We start from the raw sequence: 22,050 nt of genomic DNA, 5'->3' as shown, positions 1-22,050 counted from the left end.
TTTACTTTTATTTTGCTCGTCGACATCATCTTCTTTTTGGAAAGTGCTGTTACTACATATATCTTGTAATCGATCTCGTTCAATTTTGTCGCGAGCAAATCACCAAAAAATAGCAGGAGATGAAAAGCCATTAGGGAGATCCTTAACGTGTGAAACCACACCTTTGTCGTAATGGTTGAAAAATAATAGAGATGCCATTATGCAAAGTCACTGCAAGTGGTGGAAAATTAAGCATGCTCGACATGCTCATAAATATCATCAATATAATGTACCCTCTCTCGACCCCCACAAAACCAGAAGAATAGTAAGAAGAAGAAGAAGAAATATACTCCCTTATTTATTTATTTTTTCAATGTGATTAACTTGGCAATTAGCTAATTAATGCTGTTAACAGTGATCAACGGCGCCACAAAAACAAAAAAAATATTTGGAGCCTAATTCTAGTGATAACCGGGTTTGATCTGACATTATCATCCAGTATTGACATTATCAGCAAACGTGCTAGTTTAAGTATAGATATCTATTTAAAAAATCTAATCCGATAGGTTTTAGTCTCACTATAAAAACCAAAGAGATGCCTCAACCGTCAAGATATATATGTGTGTGTGTGTGTGTGTGTGTGTGTTTATATATATATATATATATATTACTTCAGTTTTAAAATTACAATTTTCATTTTTCACCAATATTATTCAGAAAATATTATACTCGTTTTCAATTAAATAAAATTTATATATCTGTCAACAAGAACTGCCTTACTGTTTTTATCCGAGCATTAAAATGATAAGCAGTCCTCCCGCAATTAATTGACTAGCTGGCTGATCATTAAAATTATTTGCAGTTACCAATTATATATAGTAGCCGGAAAAGACAATTATAACTAATAATTAATATGACAGAATTAATGAAGCTGCATTAATTAAATTATCAACTCGGTCATATATCGTTCTATCGTGCGCCCATTCATGCCACATCATTCCAGCTATACAGCACAGCTCGGGGTTAAAAATTAAAAAATAAAGTTTTCTAATTAGCCATGTTTCTACTCTAAAAATTGGCACTTTGGATTATTTAGGAGACGTTGACAAAAAATCAATACTTTTTATTACAACACACAATTAATATTCACCAATCTAGAAAAAAAATGCAGTAAGAACCTGAAAGTTTACCTTGTACGTAAAATATATAAACCATCATATATACCTACAGAAGTTATTTCCAATTTACAGCAAACCTCAACTCCAGCCTCTCGGATGGGAAATTTTTATGCATTTCTAAATTCGTACCTTGGGCTCACTACCCAGATATAAAATTGCAAGAGCATGTAAGCAACCGTAATGGAGGGAAAGAGATCCAAAGGGGCAGGGAAGGGGAGGGAAGGGGAGGGAACAATTACACTACTGTCTACTGCTAGCTTTATTCCTCTGTTGGTATGTTCTCCTAAAGCAGAGACAAAAAATGACAAAACAACAGGTGCTATCCATAGACGAAGTCTATGAAACCAAACGAAAGGGAGAGAAAAAAAAAAAGGGAAGGCGTGGCCTGCATCACAGGCTTATTCAGTCGGCGCTGCTGCTGGGTACGGTTGTGCTGACCACCGGCGAAAGATCAGGATTCCTGACGTTCCGAAATCTAGCTAGCTAATCACCTTTTTAGCTTATTACATGCAGTCATGTACTGCTATTTGCCTATTTATTCTCTGGTTTTTCTTAGCTCGGTATTTAAGCATGCAACACAACATCCTTCCTTTCTAAGTGTAGTTCACCTTTAATTTCTGAAGGACATGGGCATGCCATGCGTGATTAACCCCGTTGAATATCTACTGTTAAAGGACTGCTTATCCAGGAGATTGTTATATTCAGAGTGATAACTTTTCCATTATTTCTATTTCAGTGTATCAATTTTTTTAATTTTTTTTCTATTTAAAGTGTGTTTACTCTCAGTTTTTTTCTAAAATAATAAAATCTTATCGATTTCATCAAATACATATTGATGTGATCGTTAAATTGACACGTTAGTGTGCTTGGTGTCCGCCGCATATGTATTGCCAATCGAGTGTGTATGTTTTTTCTACGAGTGTTTGTACTCTTTTTTTTTTTTTTGAAGTATGTGTGTTCTAATTAAGAAATTTATCAATTTTTCCTTTTGATTTTGAAATCTAAAAACTTTCTACTTTTGCAATTTTATATAGATCAAGCTAACTGAAATTTAAGATCAAAAGAATGGAATAAATTCACTATTAATTCAAATTAAAATAATAATGACAAAAAACGTAAAAATATAAATTTGTATTGACTATAAGTGACTACGTAAGAAATTAAAAAAAATTAATGAGTAACAATTAAACACACATATAAGAGATCAAAGATCTTATTGAGAAATTGGAACGTATGTGTGTATGTATATATATAAAAAATCAAATTCTTTGTATAGTTTATTTGAGTTTAATTAGAATTACTAATTTTATACAGAGAATTATTTGTTTTTATCTTTTAAAAATAGTGCTAGAGGTTTTTTTTTATTTTGTGAGAAAGTGGAGGAAATTGAGTAATTGAGTTTTTTTAATAGATAAAAACGACTCAATATGCTTAGTGGTCAAGTAGTCTTTTATTCATATGTTATTTTTATCAATGTTTATTGTTTTAATTTTAATTTTATAACTTATAAGTCAACTTGGAATACATAATTACATAAATTAGACATTTGTTAATTTTAAAAATGATAATAGCTCAATTGATAGATTTTTCAGAATACAGACACTCAAATAAAAGAAATAAAGGTACAAGTAAGATATAAATATAAATATATTTACATTTTATTATCATTATTATTTAAGCTCCTTAGCTATTCTTCCCGGCTATGAAAGTGCATGATTTTATTGATGCCCAATAAGGTTGGAATTATAAATTTGATCTATTATATTTTTAAATTATATATTATTTATTCGGCAAATTAAATCTTGTTAAATTTGACCATTAAAACTAATGATCAAACTTTAACCATTAATCTAAATGCTGTAGATAACATTATTTTAAAACAATTTAATTTTTTTATAAACAAAATAAAAAACGACACATCATTCGGCATTACATTTTACCATTCAAACAAATTAAAAAGAAGGGCTTTTTGAATGGATAGTCTTCCTCGTTGTTTGAAATGCTACTGAAAACCTCTTTACCCCAAGAGCCCAACAGAGTTATTTTACGAGTCAAACTCCTGGCATGGGGTGGAAGTTATAAAAGGCTTCTGGTGTTTCCAAGGGCCAGAGTGTCTACTTGATGGACATATAAGGACTCTAAAAATCATTCACTCTCATGATAGACCAACTCCTGATTCGTCATTCCCTGCCCTCCATACTCCGACACACTTACCATTTAAAAAAAATAAATTAATAGGGCTTGGTTTTTTTCTTTTGACTGAGATATATTGCATTGTGAATTAGAAAAAATAATGATAAGAAAAAAAACCTAGTTATCAGATATAATATAGTCTTTTCTCAAGAATTCATTAGTTAATACCATATCGATAAGGGATAATTTATTCTTCGAGACACTTACTTTTTTAAAAAAATAAATTAAAGGGCTTAGTTTTTTACTTTAGACCCAAATATATTGCATTGTAAATTAGAAAAAATAATGGTAATTTTGTCTTTTTAAGAAAAAAAACCTAGTTATCAGAGATAATATAGTTTTTTTTCAAGGATTCATTAGTTAATATCTCAATATCATATCGATAAGGAATAAATTGATTTTTAAATTTTTTATAAACACGATGAAATAACTAAATTATCTTGAGTGGCACACGAGGGAGTGTTTAGTAGTCAAACGATGGCTTTCGAAGTGGCATTGAAATCATCTTGGCGACCCCTCCATCCCTAGATTGTACGTGTGGCCAACGAACCCCAGTTTAGAGCTGATGACCTTTTTTTTCCCCTTATTTTCTCTCTCTTTCATGATTCTCAAGTTTGATTCTCTAAGTTTCAAAGCAGCTCTTCAATTTTTATTTTTATTTTCAGGTTTGATCTATGTTCATTTGTTTACTGTTGGTTTTATTTGAAATAATTTATAAAATTAAAATTTTTATTAATTTTATTTTTTTTTAATTTTTTTCACTTGATAAATTTAATCTCCGTTCTTTTGATTATTATTTTTTTTCTTGTGGTGATTTTTATTTTTTTATAATTTCATTTTCTTTCAGTTTTTTTCTTATCAAATTTAACCATTATTTTTTCTATTGCTATTTTCTATTGTTTTTTTACTTCTGACAAATTTTTAAAACACAAGTTGCTTAAATGTTGTTTTTATATTAGAAAAAAAAATTACATGTAGAACAGCATAGCATGGGTCACCTAATTAGCAACATTTCGCGAGGATAAAAAGCGGATTCGTGGCACAAATTGGGTGCCCAAGTTAGGATGATAATTAACTATTCAAGAGGAAAAGTCAACGGGAGTGAAGTCAAGGGGTGAGAGAACCTTTCTAGATCAGTACCTTGATTTTTTTATATGCACGTAATTTTATCCTATACTTGGGCTGAATTGATTTTTTTTTAAATAGCATAATTAATTAAAAATATTAAAGGAATAGCACAATTTTAAAAAATTAACAAAATAACACATTTACATTGGATTGTTTTTAATTAAAATTGTTTCGACTCTGTTATTCCTCCAATATTTTTAACAAACTATGCTGAAAACCAAGAATAGCCAGCTAAATTTGAGCAAGACTTTAGTACGAGAATTAATTGTAGCAACGCCGTTTTGAATTGGGAGGAAACATCATGACTCTCGTCTGTTTGCCCAAAAAAGAGGGAGAACAGCTATACAAGTGTTCAATGTTGTCTTAAAGAGCCCATTTGCAGACATTTATTACCTCCCTGCTCTTGCAATATATGTTCACCGATCATCAATTAGTCACCGTCCCAGTGGAAACAACATGGACCTAATTCATTTCAAAAAAAAAAAAAAAAAAGAGGACCTAATTAAATGAAAAAAGAGAGAGTTGAAATCCGAGAAGTCCTTGTAGTTTTAGTAACAAATAATTATTCATTGGATTAGTAATTTGATGAAATCACCTCTGGCTCAAAAACCTTTTGCTCTAAACATTGAGGATAAGTTAGTTTTTTCATGGTGATATTATTATCTTCAATAATTTGTGCAGGAAGTTGATAATTTTATTTTTTTTACATAGTAAATTTATTGATTTACCTCTATAATAACAAAAAATTAATGCCTTTTAATCATAGGCTTTGTGGTCTTTCTTTTTTTAAAAAATAATTAAATTACTTTGTTAACTTTAAAGATAAAATCAACATAACTCTCTCACAAAATCAATTTTTTTCCTGCTTGGAATTATCCTAATTTTATGCTTATAGTTATAGAGTTTGTGAGTTAACTTAGAGTTTTTTTTTATACTCCGAATACATTCATGACATAATCTTTTTATTTTTTTGTTAATTTATTTTTTTATTGTTGTATTTTGTATATTATTTACATCAAATAAAAAATATCAACCCTCAATACGGGACAGATATCTAGTGTCCACTATTTTTGCTGACTTGTACATCGTGCTGCAATGGACGGTGAATTGGTGATGCTTTGGCCAATATTTTTTTCTTTTCCCTTTGTTGAGGGGTTAATTTTAACCTATTTAAATTAAATCCATCTCGTCAATCACGTCAACCACATACTATTCGTTTGAAAACTAAAAAAAAATCATAAAAACTGTTTTTTTTTCCATCACGCGGAGGTTTTAAATCTAGTAATTAAAAAAAAAAAAAGGAAAACAACTCCTCAACCATCGTATTATCGTGCAACTTCACATGTCCATCCACTAAAAAAACATTAATTATTTACTATTTGATGGGGGACATGGTGGGAGGAGGCACAGTCAACGGGCACTTTTCTACAAGTCAACAAACAACTCCTAGTTTCCTGCAGATAATAAATAACAACATAAGAAATCAAGTGGTTCTAGTCTTTAGTATAGATAATGCTGCGTCTGAAATCAAAGTGTGGAATCATGAAAGAATATCGATACCAGTCAGTCAGTCAGTATCTTCGAGCTGCCTTTATTTCTCGCGTGTGTTCTAATTCGGGGGAATGAATTTCCGAGTATTTTTTTATTTCTGGGTGGGGATTACTTGACGTGCCTCGGTCGAATGAGGAGGAGTGGAGTGTAGGGTTGCCCATGTCACGCAACAGGCCGTGTGATCCTTCCGCCACTGCTTCTTCGACTCTTCCCTTCTTTTTTTTTTCCTGGTGCTGAGCTGGGAAATCTGTGATCTCATGGCACCCTTAGCAAAAGCCATGTGTTCTACGCTTGACTTTAAGTTCACTGGATCTTTCATAGCCACCATCGCTTTGGTTTCGCACCGTGTCAAAGAAATCTGCACCGCTCGGGAGGTTTCATAAAATCATTTTAATTATCCCACTTGGTCTTTTGTATCTTAATTATGATGGATAAAGGATATGATATGAATATCAAAAAATGTAATCTTTTTTAGTTACAAATCAATGATATTGTTTTGAATAAATTTAATTTCTTACATATAAAATAATTAGAAAAATATAAAAATAAAACAAGCATCATTGTTGTTCTTCTAATATTCTGAAGAGAGAGGGACAGCATCAATTTGAATAAACTTTTATTTTAAATCTGCTCAAATTATTAAAATAGCAATATTGAATTGCATTTAAAAAAAATATATTTCAAAACGATATTATTTATAGCTTTTAGATTAATGATTAAAGCTTGACCACATGGTAGATTTTAATTTGTTTGCTAAATAAATGTGGTGGTAGCTATAAAAAGAGAATAATGGCTAAAAATAGTATTGTTTAGAAAAATACAATTGTTTTTTTATAGTAAAAAAAATATAATTGTTGAAGATAAGCATATACTACAATGGTAATAGAAATGATATATGTCAAATTTTAAAAAATTAAATTATAACGAGTTTAAGGTGTTGTTTTTAAAAAATAATCAAAGTATATTATTAATTATTTTATAATAAATAAAAAAAATGACAATCAATGACAATAAAATATTATTGAGATGATCAAATATTTTTTATAATTTTGTTTACATGTTTTAGTGTATAACTATATAAACTCTATATAAATCAAAAGCAAATCATAAAATTATCAAATAATAAATTTCTCTTCTGTATCTCTTTCTATTCTAAATTTATCCATGGATATGCTTGCAAAACAATAAAAGTAAACCGCGGAAAAAGGGGCGCAAGCGCCCGTGTTCCCCTAATTCACCTTCTCTCCGGGATACAGTCAATCAATATTTTATCAGTGGAGGCTGGGCACTCCATTTTGAACCGTGGAAAACAATGTCCAACGCGTACATCCAGCAGGATTACAGCCTCGAAATCCAGGGGGCAGAAGCCCACAGCCACCATTCCAAGACTGAAAGCTCCGATTCGGAAAGACCATTTGACCGTCATTCTTTAAGCAAAGACAAAATTTTGGATTTCAGCAATGTAGACTTTCCCAATTCCTACTAATCTCTTGATCTCCCACACCCATCCATGGAGCATCCTCGCTCCACTTTCGTGTCTGCCTTTGAAGATTGTCGGTGGGAATGTGGGATGGTAATAATTATATACCGAAACAAATGCCTGCTCGAAAAATTAAAAGAAAAAACAAAATCTATACAATGACATGTATCCACCGGTCCAAGTTAAATTCGAAAGGGCAACAATAATTTTGGCATTTTCAAATGCCCACTTGATGAATTTCCATTACGTTTTCTAAGAGGTTGAATTTTCCATGAAGAGGCATCTAACTCCAGAAAATAAAATAATTATTTTTATTTTTATTTTTAATATAAATACGTCAAAACAATATAAAAACATCAAAAACTAATTTAAAATTAAAAAAATTAATTTTTTTAAAAAATTAACAAAAGTCTTCCCATGATAATTTATTTTTTAAAGAGTTAGGCACAGTGAACTTGGAGAAATCTGCGACGCCAATGTGAATCATGATTGAGAAAAAGAAGTTCCCCAAGAATAATATTTTCTTGACGAGGACTGGATTCTCCGATTTGAACCGTGGAAACCAATGTCTAGCGCGTACGTTCCAGCGGGATTGCACACTCGTAAAATGCTAAGCAACCATCTGTTTTTTTTTAAAAAATATATTTTGTAAAATCAATCTTTAATCCAATGCAAAATATTCATCAACCTTGCATATATACACGAGAGCACGCAAAAAGAAACAAAAATAAAGTTAGGTGGCCGAAATAAAAAAAAAATCACTATAAAAATTACAATATTTTGTGAGACTTTTAATAGTCCAGCATGGTAAATTTGCGTTCTGTTTTCACTGCTATGTAATTATATTACTATGTCTTGTTGTCTTGGTTTGAATTCTACTTTATAATTCATGCATATCGATTTGTTTTGACAGTGAGGAGCCTGGAAAAATGTAATGAATTCAAGGAAGTAACTTGGAACAAAAGGAGGAGAATTTAATTTAAGAAACAGTCCTTCAAGGGGCATTCCAGAGATTCTAATTGACATTCAATATATATAATTATAGATTTTATAACACTTTCTCTTGAATGACCATGTATTAAAAATGTCTTATTAAAACTTTATAAAGAAAAACCCAATGGAAAAAAAAACATAAGTGAAGGAAAATAAAGTACAATATTCTTGTATGATTTTTGAATATTTCAGAATTTAATAGAAAATTTTATATAAATACTTCAAGATTCAATTCAATAAAAGGTTTTATATAGATACTTTAAGATCTATATTTGAATACTTCAGGATTCACAAAAAAATTAAATTGCCTCATTAAAAGCTTGCAAAGAAAAACTAAATGGGAAAAAAACCTAAGCGAAGGAAAAATAGTACAATTTGAATTGACTTCACCTTAAAAGTACATGTCTTATAACAAATCTTCACCTTAAAAGTACATGTCTTATAACAAATCTTTAAGATGATATATTTCAATATTATAGATAAACTTCTTGAAAGTTAAGGTTGGTAAAGACTTTGTAAATAAGTCAGTTAAATTATCACCTGACCTAATTTACTTGATATTAATTTTTCCTTTTTGTTGAAGCTCGTGTATATAAAAAAACTTTGGTGAGATGTTTTGTTTTGTTTCCTTTAATGTAGCCTTTTCTAAATTGAATGTTGCAGACATTATTATCTTCAAACAATACTGTAGGACCATCTTCAACGGTTGACAATCTATATTTTTCTTTTATGTGCTAGATAATTGACCTTAATCATATATATTCTCGACTTGCTTCATGGATTGCAATAATTTTTGAATAATTTAATGAAGTAGCCACTATTGTTTGTTTCACAGATCTCTAAGAAATTGCAGTACCTCTATATGTAAATAGATAACTTGTTTGTGATCTTTATTTGCGGGGATCATGGGGATAACATGTATCTGCACATCCAATCAGTTGTGAGTTTGATCCACTATAAAATAACCCCATTTTTGTTGTTCTGCAGAGATAGCGAAGTATATGTTTGACCCTATTTTAATGTATTTTTTTTGGAGTATAATTATATATTGCCAATAAATTGACTGTAAAAGCTATTTTTGATCTTCTATAATTTGCAAGATGCATGAGTGTTTTAATAGCACTAAGATATGATACTTCAATAAGATTTAAATCATTAATATACTGCAATAATAACAAATCCGGATGTGGTTTTCTCAATAAAAATGCATAGGCAAATTTTATTATTCTTAAACCTTTTTTATATGAGGTATTTATTAAGATTATTATACCACATTCGATCATATTGCTTCAACCCATATAAAGATTTTTATAGTTTAATAGAATAAACACTTTTGGGTTTATTATAAAAGGCTTCAGGCATTTTGAATATTTAAAGGATTTTCGTATGTATATCTTTATCTAATGATTCATATAGATATGTTGTAACTACATCAATTAAACGCGTATCTAGAGTTTCTAAAACTATTAAATCAATAAAAAAAATATGAAAGTAATTGCATCTATAATTGAAGAATAAGTTTTCTTATAATCAATTTTGGATCTTTGTGAGAAACTTTATGCGACAAGTTGTGCCTTGTATCAAACAGTTTCATTGTTCTCATTTTATTTTCTAATGAAAACCCATCTATATCTAACATGCATGACATCTTTAGGTGTATAAACTATAGATTCAAATACTTTACTTTTTGTAAGTGAGTTTAGCTCTGTTTGGATTGCTTCTTTCCATATTTCCCAATCATTTCTATGTTGACATTCTTCGACAATTTATGATTCAATTTCATCATCATTTATGATGATGCCAAAATCAACTTTAAATGAAAATAAATCATTTATGATAATTTTAAATGAGACAACTTTAAATGCAAAATGAGATAACTTCGGGTTATTCAAAGTAATTACTTGTTCTGCTTCAGGCATTAATTTTTCTTTTTTTAATGATAGGAAAATGCTCTCATCAAAATGACAGTCTTAAAAACATCACTAGTTAAAGGTCCAAGAAATCTAATAATAGATGGAAAATCAAAACCAATATAAATTTTTATTCTATGTTATGGACTCATTTTAGTTCTTTGTAGGGGATGTTATAGGCGTATATACTGCTTAACCAAAATTTCATAGATGAAATATATTAGGTGGTATACCAAAAACAAGTTGCAAATGAAAATATTTATAGTAAGTACTTGGTCTAATTCTAACCAATAATGAAATATGTAATATAGCATATCCCCAAATAGATCTAGGCAATTTTGATTTCATAAGTAATGATCTAACAATTAATTAAAGGCGTTTTATAAATGATTTTGCTAGATCATTTTGAGTATGTACATGAGCAATAAGATGTTCAACATCAATTCCAATATAAGTGCAAAAATTATCAAATGCTTGAGAAGTAAACTCACCAGCATTGTTCAATCAAATTTTCTTGATTGGTTAATCAGAAAATCACATTTGTAGTCTGATAATCTGTGTTATTAATCTAGTAAATGCAACATTTCGAGTAGAAAGTAAACAAACATGTGACCATTTATTCGATGCATAAATTAATATCATAAAATATCTAAAAGGTCTGTATGGTGGATAAATAGGACCGCATATATCTCCTTGAATTCTTTCGAGAAAAGATGATGATTCTATAACAACCTTTTGATGGAGATGGTTTGGTAATTAATTTACCTTGAAAACATGCAGCGCATAATTTTTCACTTGATAAAAGAATCTAAAAGAATCTTCAGATTCTTTAAACGATACCCATTGAATTTTTAATAATTCATCGTATTATTATTGATCCTGAATGTCCAAGTCGATCATGCCAAAACATAAATATTTTTTGGTCAGAACACTTCTAGTGTACAATACATTTGTTTCAATAGATTTTATGATCATGTAATAAATTCTAGAAGAGAAAGCATATACTTTTTCAAGTACAAGCCTCTAACATCAAGATAAATATTATGACCTTCAAAATCATCTTTATGAATAAAATTAGTTTCAACTGCATTTTGTTTTAAAGAGGCTTGATATAAATCTGTAAGATGTTTGGGCGTTTGACAAGTATGAGATCATTGACCATGTATACCACACTTATAACATTTATCTTCAGGTTTATACAAATTCTTGCCCTGTTATTGTTTGGATTCATTGTGTCTCCACTTCCTATGGTATGATGAGTTGTCTTTTGAAGGACTATCTCTTCTGCTTTTCCATTTATTTTTTTCACATTTATACCTTGGGTTCTTTCTTAAATAGATTTTGAACTTAATTTTATCATATTTAGGATTTGTTTTAACTTTTATCACACATAAAGTATGAACATACTATTTTAATATTTTTTATAAACTTGTTTTAACAATTATAAAATGTTTTTTTTAAAGAACCAATGATTCTAATTAAAAATTTTGTGTTCCCTAGAACAAATAAGAAATACTTTAATATAAAAAATTATCCTAATGAAAAAAAAAATTCAAAACTATTGTATTTTTAAGTTTAACAATAATACCAATAATTTCCGAGATCTAAACATTTTTTTTATTTAAATTTTTTTTGTCTCTCCATATTGCACCTCGGGTAATTGGTATTGATGGACCAAACTCATTAATATAATAAAAGCGAGGCATTGCACAAAATAAACTAACAACAAATATGCTGTCCATCTTATATCCCAAGTGTAATTAGCTTTTGTTTTTTATGCTTTTAAAAAATGTTTTTGTTTTGAAAAATTATCAAATTTTTTTAGTGTTTTTTAATAATTTTAATATTTTTTTGTTTAAAATAAAAAAACTAAAAAAAATTATTTTTAAACATTTCAAAATAATAAGTGCTTTTAAAAAATATATTGCAACACAATATAACACACTAAAAATTATGTTTCATGCTTTTCACGAGTGCACCTCGTTAACAAACATATTCTTATCATAAAATTCAAACTTAAGAAATCAAATGTCGTTCGTTAACTGTAATAGAAACAAAAAATTCCGCTACTGAATTATTACATAACTCGTAACATAAAATAATCAAATTCAACCCCGTTGTTTCCTCCATAATTCCCGCCATTTGACACCTAATTTTTTTTTTACATAAACTCACACCGTTTTTGCCTTTGATTCTGTAATGTAAAACTAGAAAAGCAAGAACCAAAACTGAAATGGTAATTTCTGTATTTAAGCGGTAAGAATATACAGGCTTAGCCACACTGTACACGCAAATGCTAAGAAAAATAAAAGAAAAATGGTGTCTATTTAATGGTGGTCAAAGATGGACAAAAGAAGGGTAGAGTCTACAGAGAGATGCCATTGCCATCACTCTCTCTCTCTCTCTCTCTCTCTCTGTATAAAGTTGGATGTGTGTGCAGTTAGTAGTTAATGTAGACAAAAGCAAAAGCCGGCTTCTCTCTTCTTACGTTCTATGCTCTCTCTCTCTCTCTCTCTGCCAACATCCCCCCCCCCCCTCTCCTCACCAGCAAGCAATAACACACGCCCAAGAAAATTTTTTAATTTTTTAAAAAGAAAATAAAGTCTCTTTATATTCCCTCTCTGCTATTGCTATTGGTGTTTCTTCAACTCGTCGATTCCTTTGCTTTGTCGATTTGACTCGTGGGATAGAGAGAGAAGTGAAAGCTATCCTAACCACCAGAGTTTCATTCCATGTTTCTTTTGATGGGATTTTGGTGAAACATATATTCAAGCAAAAACAAAAAAGAAGAAGACAAATGGGTTTTTAGAGTAATGAAATTCTGATTGAGTTTTGGATTGCATCTCTGAGTTTTGACGGATTCGTGAACCGCTTTGTTATTGGTTTCTGGAGATGGGTTGTTTTTCTTGTTTTGATTCAAGGGAAGAAGAGAAGCTGAATCAAGAGAAACAATCTGTTGATCTAAAGCAAACTCTGCCTCCAGTTTCTTCTAACATTTCTAAGTTGTCTTCTGGTTAGTTATTATTTTTTTCTCGATAATCAACTTCTTTGCTTTCTTTGAATTAGTTGTTTCTTCGTTATTTATGTCATCGCTTAATCTGATCTGGTTACTCTCTGATTTTGATTGCTTGTTGAAATCACAATAATGCACTTTTCCCTATTTTATTGCCAGTACTTGATCAAATCTTAGAACGATAGGTTTAAGATTGGTTCTGGTAGACTCCACTGGATTTTCATATTGGTCGTAAAAAGTGTTTCTTTCTTTAGTGAAATGGGATCTTTCGATCAATTTGAGCATTCAGATTGGATCTGATTGGAGATTACAGGGTTGGAAAGATTGGGGTATTAGTAACTTAATTCAGTTATCAATTTGTTCAAAAGCTAACTTATGCCAAAATTCTTAGTATTGAGTCTCTCTGGCACTATCATCGATTGAAGGTTCAATTTGTGGCCCTTGCTATGCAACTGTTTTATTGATATCCCTAAATTTGAGGTCTTACATTCTTGATATTATAGTGGGCAGTTGAAAGTAATTGATGGCTATTGATCTGAGTTTTTTTTTTTTTTATGGAATTTACAGGAGCTGACAGGTTCAGATCAAGAAGCAATGGCGAGCAATCCAAAAGGGAATTACCGAGTCCAAAGGATGCACCTGGTGTCAATATAGCTGCTCATATTTTTACTTTTCGTGAGCTTGCAGCTGCAACCAAGAATTTTAGGCCAGAGTGTTTCTTAGGGGAAGGGGGATTTGGACGTGTATATAAAGGGCGTCTTGAGAGCACTGGTCAGGTAAATTCTTCTTCTTTTTTTTGCTTAATGTGATTAATACACCTGTAAGCACTGATTTAGACCCTCTCCTTTTTGTTGAAGAATTATCTTGCTTGAAATAATGAGAGGAATGAAAATTTGAAATTGGCATCACCACTATACAAAGCAAAAGCAAAAAAATGAAGTCAGACATTGCAAAGTTTGAATTGGTCATGGTGATCTTGAAAAATAAAAACATTACCACTGTAGAACAAAATTTGACCTTTTGTTCTATGATGGATGAATGTTTCTATGTATAAAAGTAACACAAACAGTTGCCAACCCCCGTTACAGAGCTAGGTAAAACAACACTTCAGGATCCTTATAAAACAGATTTGAATTCGATACAAGATTGATTCCAAAGTCAAATGCTATTTATAATCACATGAAAGTAAATTAAAGCCACTGGTCAATCGGATATATCAGAAAACAAGACTGCAAAAACTGTATCAGTTACTGCTATGTGATATATATGGTCTCTTAACCATTTGCATTTCTGAAGGCATAATGTAATTGAGATATATTTCCTTTATTCCGTGGTTTATTTATCACAGCATACCTATCTGATCTACTTCATTCATAGTATTCACAGTTTAGCACAAGAGATCAATTCTAAAGTGGTTTCTCCTTTACCCCAACTTAGACGAGGACAGAAATATCAAGTTATGAGGATTTGTCTTTTGACTATCACTATCCTTGAATTGGGCGACCAAGGATTTAAGTATTGTTAAGTCACCAATAGATGAGCATGGCTGTTATACTCTTTGTGTTGATATCAGAACCATGATAATCGATGGTGCCCATCTAATCTTTAGGCCAGTTAAGCATAGGCCAACCCAATAACGTATTTTTTTTTAACTGACTTTGTATCCTTCCCAGGTTGCTGTTACTGCTTGAAATTGATAGTGTTTCAAGGGAAGACCAACAAATTCGAATGATTTTAACAAATTTTATTCTTCTTCATGCAAAGCATAAAATTATGATGTTGCAGTGAAAGCCTGGTGGGATTATTCTCGGGATATTCTTTGAAATTCATATATACATTTGTGGACTAACAAGGGGACATTTTTTTCTTTAAGAGGTGGAAATGGTTGAGTGCTTTTCATTTTTCCTTTCTTCCTATTTTTTGCAGGTTGTTGCTGTCAAACAATTGGATAGGAATGGCCTCCAGGGTAATAGGGAATTTCTAGTGGAGGTTCTCATGTTGAGCCTTTTACATCATCCAAACCTTGTGAACCTGATTGGCTATTGTGCTGATGGGGATCAGCGGCTTCTTGTCTATGAATTTATGCCCTTGGGATCATTGGAAGATCACCTTCACGGTAACATTCCTTGCAATCTAAACCTTCAATTTTGAATATTTATCATTTCTCATTTATTTGTATTATCAAGGGCTACTAGCTTCTTACTATCAGTGTTAAACTCAATCATTGAACTGTCACAATAAAATCACTGCCCAATGCTGAGCATCAAAGTGAAAAATATCCTTAAAGACAAATTTCAATGATTGGACTACCTAAGAAGCATCATGACTGATGTCATAGAGAAGCTAAAGTTAAGGTTGGTTAAAGCAAAGACAAGAGCATGGTCATATCAGTTAGGTTATTGGAGAATATACAAGTAGGGACATTTTGGATGGATTATTGAACCAATTAGCTTTCGCCACTGATTATGGTTAGAGGAGGTATCATGATCTCTCTTTCTCGTCTCTTTTCCTGGGAGGTGATGTTGATTTTCTCTAATGAAAAACTCAGTTATGCATAAAAAGCCTGATGCTTGTTCTCTTGTCTTTCTGTTCTCCTCCCTTTTTTGGATTGATTGTACCATGATGATGCTAAAACATTCTGGTAGCTGAGGTGGATTTGATTGTCATTTACATCACATTATAGCCAGTGAAGGTGTAATGTCTGTCCTCATAGAACTGAGACATTGCTTCAATAGCTGACTGTAAATTAGTTACATTACTGGTGATTGACCGTGTAAAATTATGCTTGAATAAGTTAGTTTAGTTGTACACAGTTATGTTGATTTCTGAGGCAATGCTCAAAATAAATATAAGGTCTGTATTCATTTTCTTAATTGACTTTTATTTTTGAGATATTAGAAGCTGGAATTCACTGTTCTGTGATCATCATTGTCTAATCATTCAAATAGATTAACCTCCACATTAACATTTATCAACTGTCAATTCATTGGTTGCTTGCTTTGAATGAATACTTCAAAGATCAAAGATTGTGTCAGTTTTAATTTGAATAATTTGGAATAGGAAAGTAAAAATTACAAGGGACATGATGGTCTCATCAGCAAATAAGAAGGCAGATATTGATATTTGAACACAGTAGGCTATTAAGATGTTAAATATGCGCACAGGCACTGAAGCACTCAAAGGAAAATGAAGTGTCATGCTTGAGATTTTAGGATAATGTTTGATTGAAGTTAATGCTTGGTGTATGCATACAATTCTCGAGTTGCTTTTCACTGAGGAATTCCTAAAAAAAAGGCAAAGTCAGGTATTTGATGAAAGATCGAACACCTTTGCATATTTTTTGTCAACTAAATTACAAATTGCTGAAGGGAAGAGGTGGCTATTAATTTTATTTAACTCAATGGAAGTTGATGGATTCTTCTGCAGACCTTCCACCTGAAAAGGAACCACTAGATTGGAACACAAGAATGAAGATAGCTGCAGGTGCAGCCAAAGGCTTAGAATACCTGCATGATAAAGCAAGTCCTCCTGTTATTTATAGGGATTTTAAGTCATCCAACATATTACTTGAAGAAGGATTTCATCCAAAGCTTTCTGATTTTGGGCTTGCAAAGCTTGGCCCCACTGGGGACAAGTCACATGTTTCCACCAGGGTTATGGGTACTTATGGTTATTGTGCTCCTGAGTATGCCATGACCGGACAATTGACTGTAAAATCTGACGTCTACAGTTTTGGGGTAGTGTTCTTAGAGCTGATTACCGGTCGTAAAGCCATTGACAGCACTCGACCACATGGAGAACAGAACCTCGTGACATGGGTAATAATCTTTGACCATTCTGAAGTTTACCCCAATCATTATTGTCTTGTTGTCACACATATTTCCTATGCTCATGTAATAATTGTGAGTTGATGGAGGTTCTACAATTATGCAGACACGCCCATTATTCAATGATCGTAGGAAATTCTCAAAATTGGCAGACCCACGACTTCAGGGACGTTATCCAATGAGAGGGCTCTACCAGGCTTTAGCTGTGGCGTCCATGTGCATCCAGGAGCAAGCTGCTGCACGTCCTCTCATTGGGGATGTGGTCACCGCACTTTCTTATTTAGCGAACCAGGCATATGAACCTAATGGTCATGGCTACAGAGGTTTGGGGGACAGGGATGAGAAGAGACATAGAGAGGAGAGAGGCGGACAGTTATCAAGGAATGAGGAAGGCGGAGGATCTGGACGCAAATGGGATTTGGATGGGTCTGAGAAAGAGGACTCGCCAAGGGAAACTGCTAGGATGTTAAACAGGGATTTGGATAGAGAACGAGCTGTTGCCGAGGCCAAGATGTGGGGAGAAAATTGGAGAGAAAAAAGACGACAAAGTGCTCAAGGAAGTTTTGATGGCAGTAATGGATAGCACACAATAATAGTAGTAATAATGCCTGGCATCATTTTTCCTTATTGTCTTGTTTCCTGCACTTCATCACCACCGAGTAAAGAAGAAACTTTGGAAATTTAAGCTTTGCTTGAACTGTCCATCCAGACAGCTGCTTGTAAGGAATTTGATGCCAATTTCTTCGTAAAACTTGTTTTACCATTTTCTCTCCCTTTGTTTAGTTCCCTTTTCGTTGAAACATAGAGCAAGATGATGTTGATAACGAAGAAAAGCATAATCTGAGGGTGTACATTATCAGCTAGGGGAGCAAGAAAAGAACAAGACGTGTTTATAAAATTTTGAGAGTAAAGACGTCTGGGACGTGTTCTTTTTGCTCTTGTAGGTTCCTTCTGAGAATAAACATTTTCTGCTTTCTGTATTCCTCGACAAGATTTCACCGAGTAATTAATGTAATTTTATCAACTAATTGATGTGATAATCTCTTGATGAATGCTTGCATTTAAAATATTTGTTTGTTAAGGTAAAAAAGATTAAATACAACCATTTAACAGGTTAGATTGTTTTTTCCCTGTTAACGACCACTTTACCAGAGCTGCTTTTTCCCGTTCTTCGCATGGTATGTTTTTTATTTTTATTTTTATCAATTTAATTTTTTAACAATTTTTTTAATTTAATTTTTTAATATTATATTATTTTGAGTATAGTGTTTTATATTTTTTTTTGGTTATATAACAATCTCATGAATTTAAATTATTTTTCTTGATTTTAATTCTCAATATTAAATTTGTTAAAAGTTGGGCTTTATAATATTTTTTGATTTGTTTTTTATAAATTTATCTCGGTTTCATGATTCAGATAGCGGGTTTAACAAGTTAATCTTAATTGACTTATTTTTTTTTTCTTTTTTTTTAATTGATTTTTTTTTCATTTTATCTTTCAAAATTTAAGTTGGTTGAAAATTAAGTTTCATAATTTTTTCTAATTTATTTTTATGAAGTTATCTCGATCTCATGATCAGGGTTGCAAGTTTGACAAATTAATCTGAATTGACTTAGGCATTTTTTTGTTTAATAATTTTGTATAATTTTTTTTAACATTAAGTTGATTAGGAATTAATCTTTATAATTTATTTAAAGTTATTATCATCTCATGACCCAAGTTATATATTTGATAAGTTAACCTAAATCGATCTAATATGTTACTATCTCAATATTTTTTTAAAAAATTATTTTATATTTAATGTATTATTATATCAATATTTAAAAAAGATATTGTTCAATAAACATTATATTTTAAATTTATAATAAAAAAATTCTTTTATTAAAAAACACTTGGATAAATTTTTTATGTTAAGAAAAAAATTAATTCAACTTGTTGCGCATACTCAGACCAATTATCTGGTTTTTATCTATATTCTGGTCCAGCTGCACCATGTTTAATCAAGTACGGATGTCTCTCTCATGTTGCATTAGAGGACAGGGGATCTAACTCCAAGGGGTTGGTTTAGAGATTTAAAAAAGAAAAGGCTCTTTATTTTTATATTTTTTATTGGAACTTTGGGATCAGTGTCCATAGAAACTGTAAGATTTCTGTAAATATATTAAAAAAATATGAAAAAAGTGTTCTTTAAAACATCTAAAAGAATTTAATACAGTATAGAAGCAAAAGAAAGATAAAAAATTAGAAGCCACGGCAATAACGAAACAGATTTCATGAACCTTCCATACACGGGCTTATGGTGGAAATGTTTTACGTGGCCTGCCCAGAATCAAGGGTCGATCAGAGAAGACTACATGAAGATGGGTTCGCAAGATGCTGCGAGCCAGCCAGCCAGCCAGCAATTTCAATAAAAACAAGCCTAATCTAAGCTCCACTGTCTGTTTTACCAAGCACTCTCGGTCAAGTATATTGATGTAGAAGATAAAAACATACAAAATTAACATATAGAAGTCTTCCCGCTTATACAAGGGAGAAGCGGGAAGCTTTTGATTCATACATCCCTTATAACAGGAGAGAAGCGGACACATCCCGCTTATACAGAGTGTACAACATGAAATTAATGCTACTTAATTACTACTGGTAGGGGATCGATGGCATGGCATCGTATGATCATTAGCGAGGAAGTTTGTAACAAGGTTATAATAAATAAATACGTGTAAATCAAACTGCACATTCATTTGATTGGAGCTTATCCTGTGAAGCTTCCATGCTTTTCTCATCCTCCTTAGACTCCTCTGTCTGGTCATGCTCCTCAGCACCTCCATTCACGTCAGGTTTTGCATCGACCGGATAAACTTCAGGCCCCCCTACTGCGCTTAATATGACAATACTCTTTAAGTTTTCAGCTGGCAGCTTCTTTTTCTCTTCAACCTTCTGTGCATTCCTGTAGATCCCATATAGCAGCATCTGAAGTAACCCCAAGATGAAGCCCAAGATGTTCGGAAGCTGCAAGTTCACAAGGAAACAAAGAATCAGTTGATGGCTGAGCTGAGCTGAGCTGAGCTGAACTGAAAAAGGTAGATATTTTGTCATTTTGAAGTAATGCATGGAAATTACTTACAGCGATACACAAGTCCTTGAGTAAAAGGCCATAGGCAAACCACATGACCGCGCTCAAAGTAAGGAAAAATGACAGGGTGAACGGCATGAACTCTACGCTCTTTGTTCGAATTACTTGTTTCTACAAAAAACCCAGTAAACGATAGATGAAAAACATGAAGCTAGCTAAGATCATGAACTCGCATCTCGGTTCGGATGTTAAAACTCACCAGGATGTTTAAAGGTGCTGCAAAGACGCACACGGACAAGGCAACACAAAGCCAACCAAGAACCTTAACACGTACTGAACCACTCACTAGAAAATGTGCAAGGAGAAGGATCAAAGAGAACAACCCCAAGTTCATAGAAATAAGTAGTTTGATTGTTGAGACCTGCATCCGAAGATTCAATTCCTATTATTAATCTGGATTGTTAATTGTTATAAGCTAATTAAACCTTGAGTTTCAAATAAAGCAATGGTAGTAATCGATAAAGGTATATATATACCCTGCTCTCTCTTGTTGCATAAACAATATAGATGGCAATGTAAGTAGTCTCTATGACACATCCAAATGAGTTGATGGTGACAAGAAGAATTGTATCTTTTTTGAGCATTGCATAGTACAGCCAAAGCATAGAACTGAACAATGCCATGAGATAAGGCAACGACTGGAAATCTTCTGTTGATTTTTTTTTGAAAATTCGGATAAATGTTGGCCTGCAAAAAAAAAAAAAAAGGAGTTTCCTTACTATTCCGTCATCGAACTTCATAATCAAGAATGAAGAAGAACACATCGAACTTATAAAGCTAGAGAAAACGCCCTGCACTTACACTGGAGCCAAGTACACCATGGTTGAAATAATGTTTCCTGTCATCAGGCAAAAAAGAATTTTATTGATTTGTCAGTTAGTCATCGATAAAAATAAACAACAACATGAATCAACATTTTGATGTAATAAAAAAAATGAATGGGAACACAATTAGGATTGACAAAAAAAAATAAAAAATTCATGCTTTCTTGCTTTAAATTTTCCGCAAGGTGGCAAGAAGATATCTCGGTAATCTCCCCTATTTTTTGCCAAGGTTAGTTTCTCTAGAGGAAAGGAGTATAGGTAGAACATAATTTTATTATCACGTTCATATTAAGTAGAAGAAGCAAGGATCTGTAGGCATTATTGCAAATGACTATCTAGAAACGAACTGCATGTATGATGTTATGTCTATATATATACCTAGAATGCCAAATGTGAATGCCAAATGGAGAATGCTCGTCACTGCCATCTCTACTTCCTCCTCGATGAACCGAAAAAACACCAAAACACAATTTGATCTCTCTATATATGATAAACAGGAGAAGCTGAGGGTCTCAAGCAAAAGAATTCCCTGAGTTCTGTCCGAGGAATTCTAGCTTACTAAAACCCTCTCTCTCAGTGATCTCGTGAAAGCAATTGGAGCGGATGGAAAGCTAGAGTTTTGCGCAGCCTTTATATACACAAAAAAAAATTCACACTGTTCATTCTTGTTGCGTGACAGGTAGAGAATTGGTACGTGACGTAGCATTTCATTCTGCAGAATTACGTTAGCGGATGTAGTAATTCTTGATCGTTGTTTTTTAAGATGTTTTATTTTAGAAATAAATCACACAAGAAGGTGTAGTGTTTACAATTTATTTTTAAAACAATAAAAGATGATAAAAA

The 22,050-nt window shown here is 32.0% G+C and overlaps 2 protein-coding genes across 2 annotated transcripts; one reads left to right on the top strand and one right to left on the bottom strand.

Annotated features, from left to right (window-relative positions):
- Positions 1–12,775: 12,775 nt before the first annotated feature.
- On the top strand, positions 12,776–18,015 carry LOC133701690 (serine/threonine-protein kinase PBS1-like). Its single transcript, XM_062125713.1, has 5 exons — positions 12,776–13,425; positions 13,993–14,201; positions 15,352–15,541; positions 16,852–17,243; positions 17,359–18,015. Exons 1-5 carry the CDS (start codon positions 13,305–13,307, stop codon positions 17,833–17,835), a joined length of 1,389 nt encoding a protein of 462 aa, XP_061981697.1. The 5' UTR covers positions 12,776–13,304; the 3' UTR covers positions 17,836–18,015.
- A 1,832-nt stretch (positions 18,016–19,847) lies between these two features.
- On the bottom strand, positions 19,848–21,634 carry LOC133700678 (bidirectional sugar transporter N3-like). Its single transcript, XM_062124289.1, has 6 exons — positions 21,586–21,634; positions 21,185–21,221; positions 20,860–21,070; positions 20,583–20,744; positions 20,375–20,494; positions 19,848–20,259 (listed from the first exon to the last, which is right to left on the bottom strand). The coding sequence occupies exons 1-6, from the start codon at positions 21,632–21,634 to the stop codon at positions 19,975–19,977; spliced, it is 864 nt and encodes a 287-aa protein (XP_061980273.1). The 3' UTR covers positions 19,848–19,974.
- Between the last annotated feature and the right edge of the window lie 416 nt (positions 21,635–22,050).

This window comes from Populus nigra, chromosome 8 (genome assembly GCF_951802175.1).
Source record: "Populus nigra chromosome 8, ddPopNigr1.1, whole genome shotgun sequence".
Classification (NCBI taxonomy): Eukaryota; Viridiplantae; Streptophyta; class Magnoliopsida; order Malpighiales; family Salicaceae; genus Populus; species Populus nigra.
This window is presented reverse-complemented; position numbering and strand designations above follow the sequence as displayed.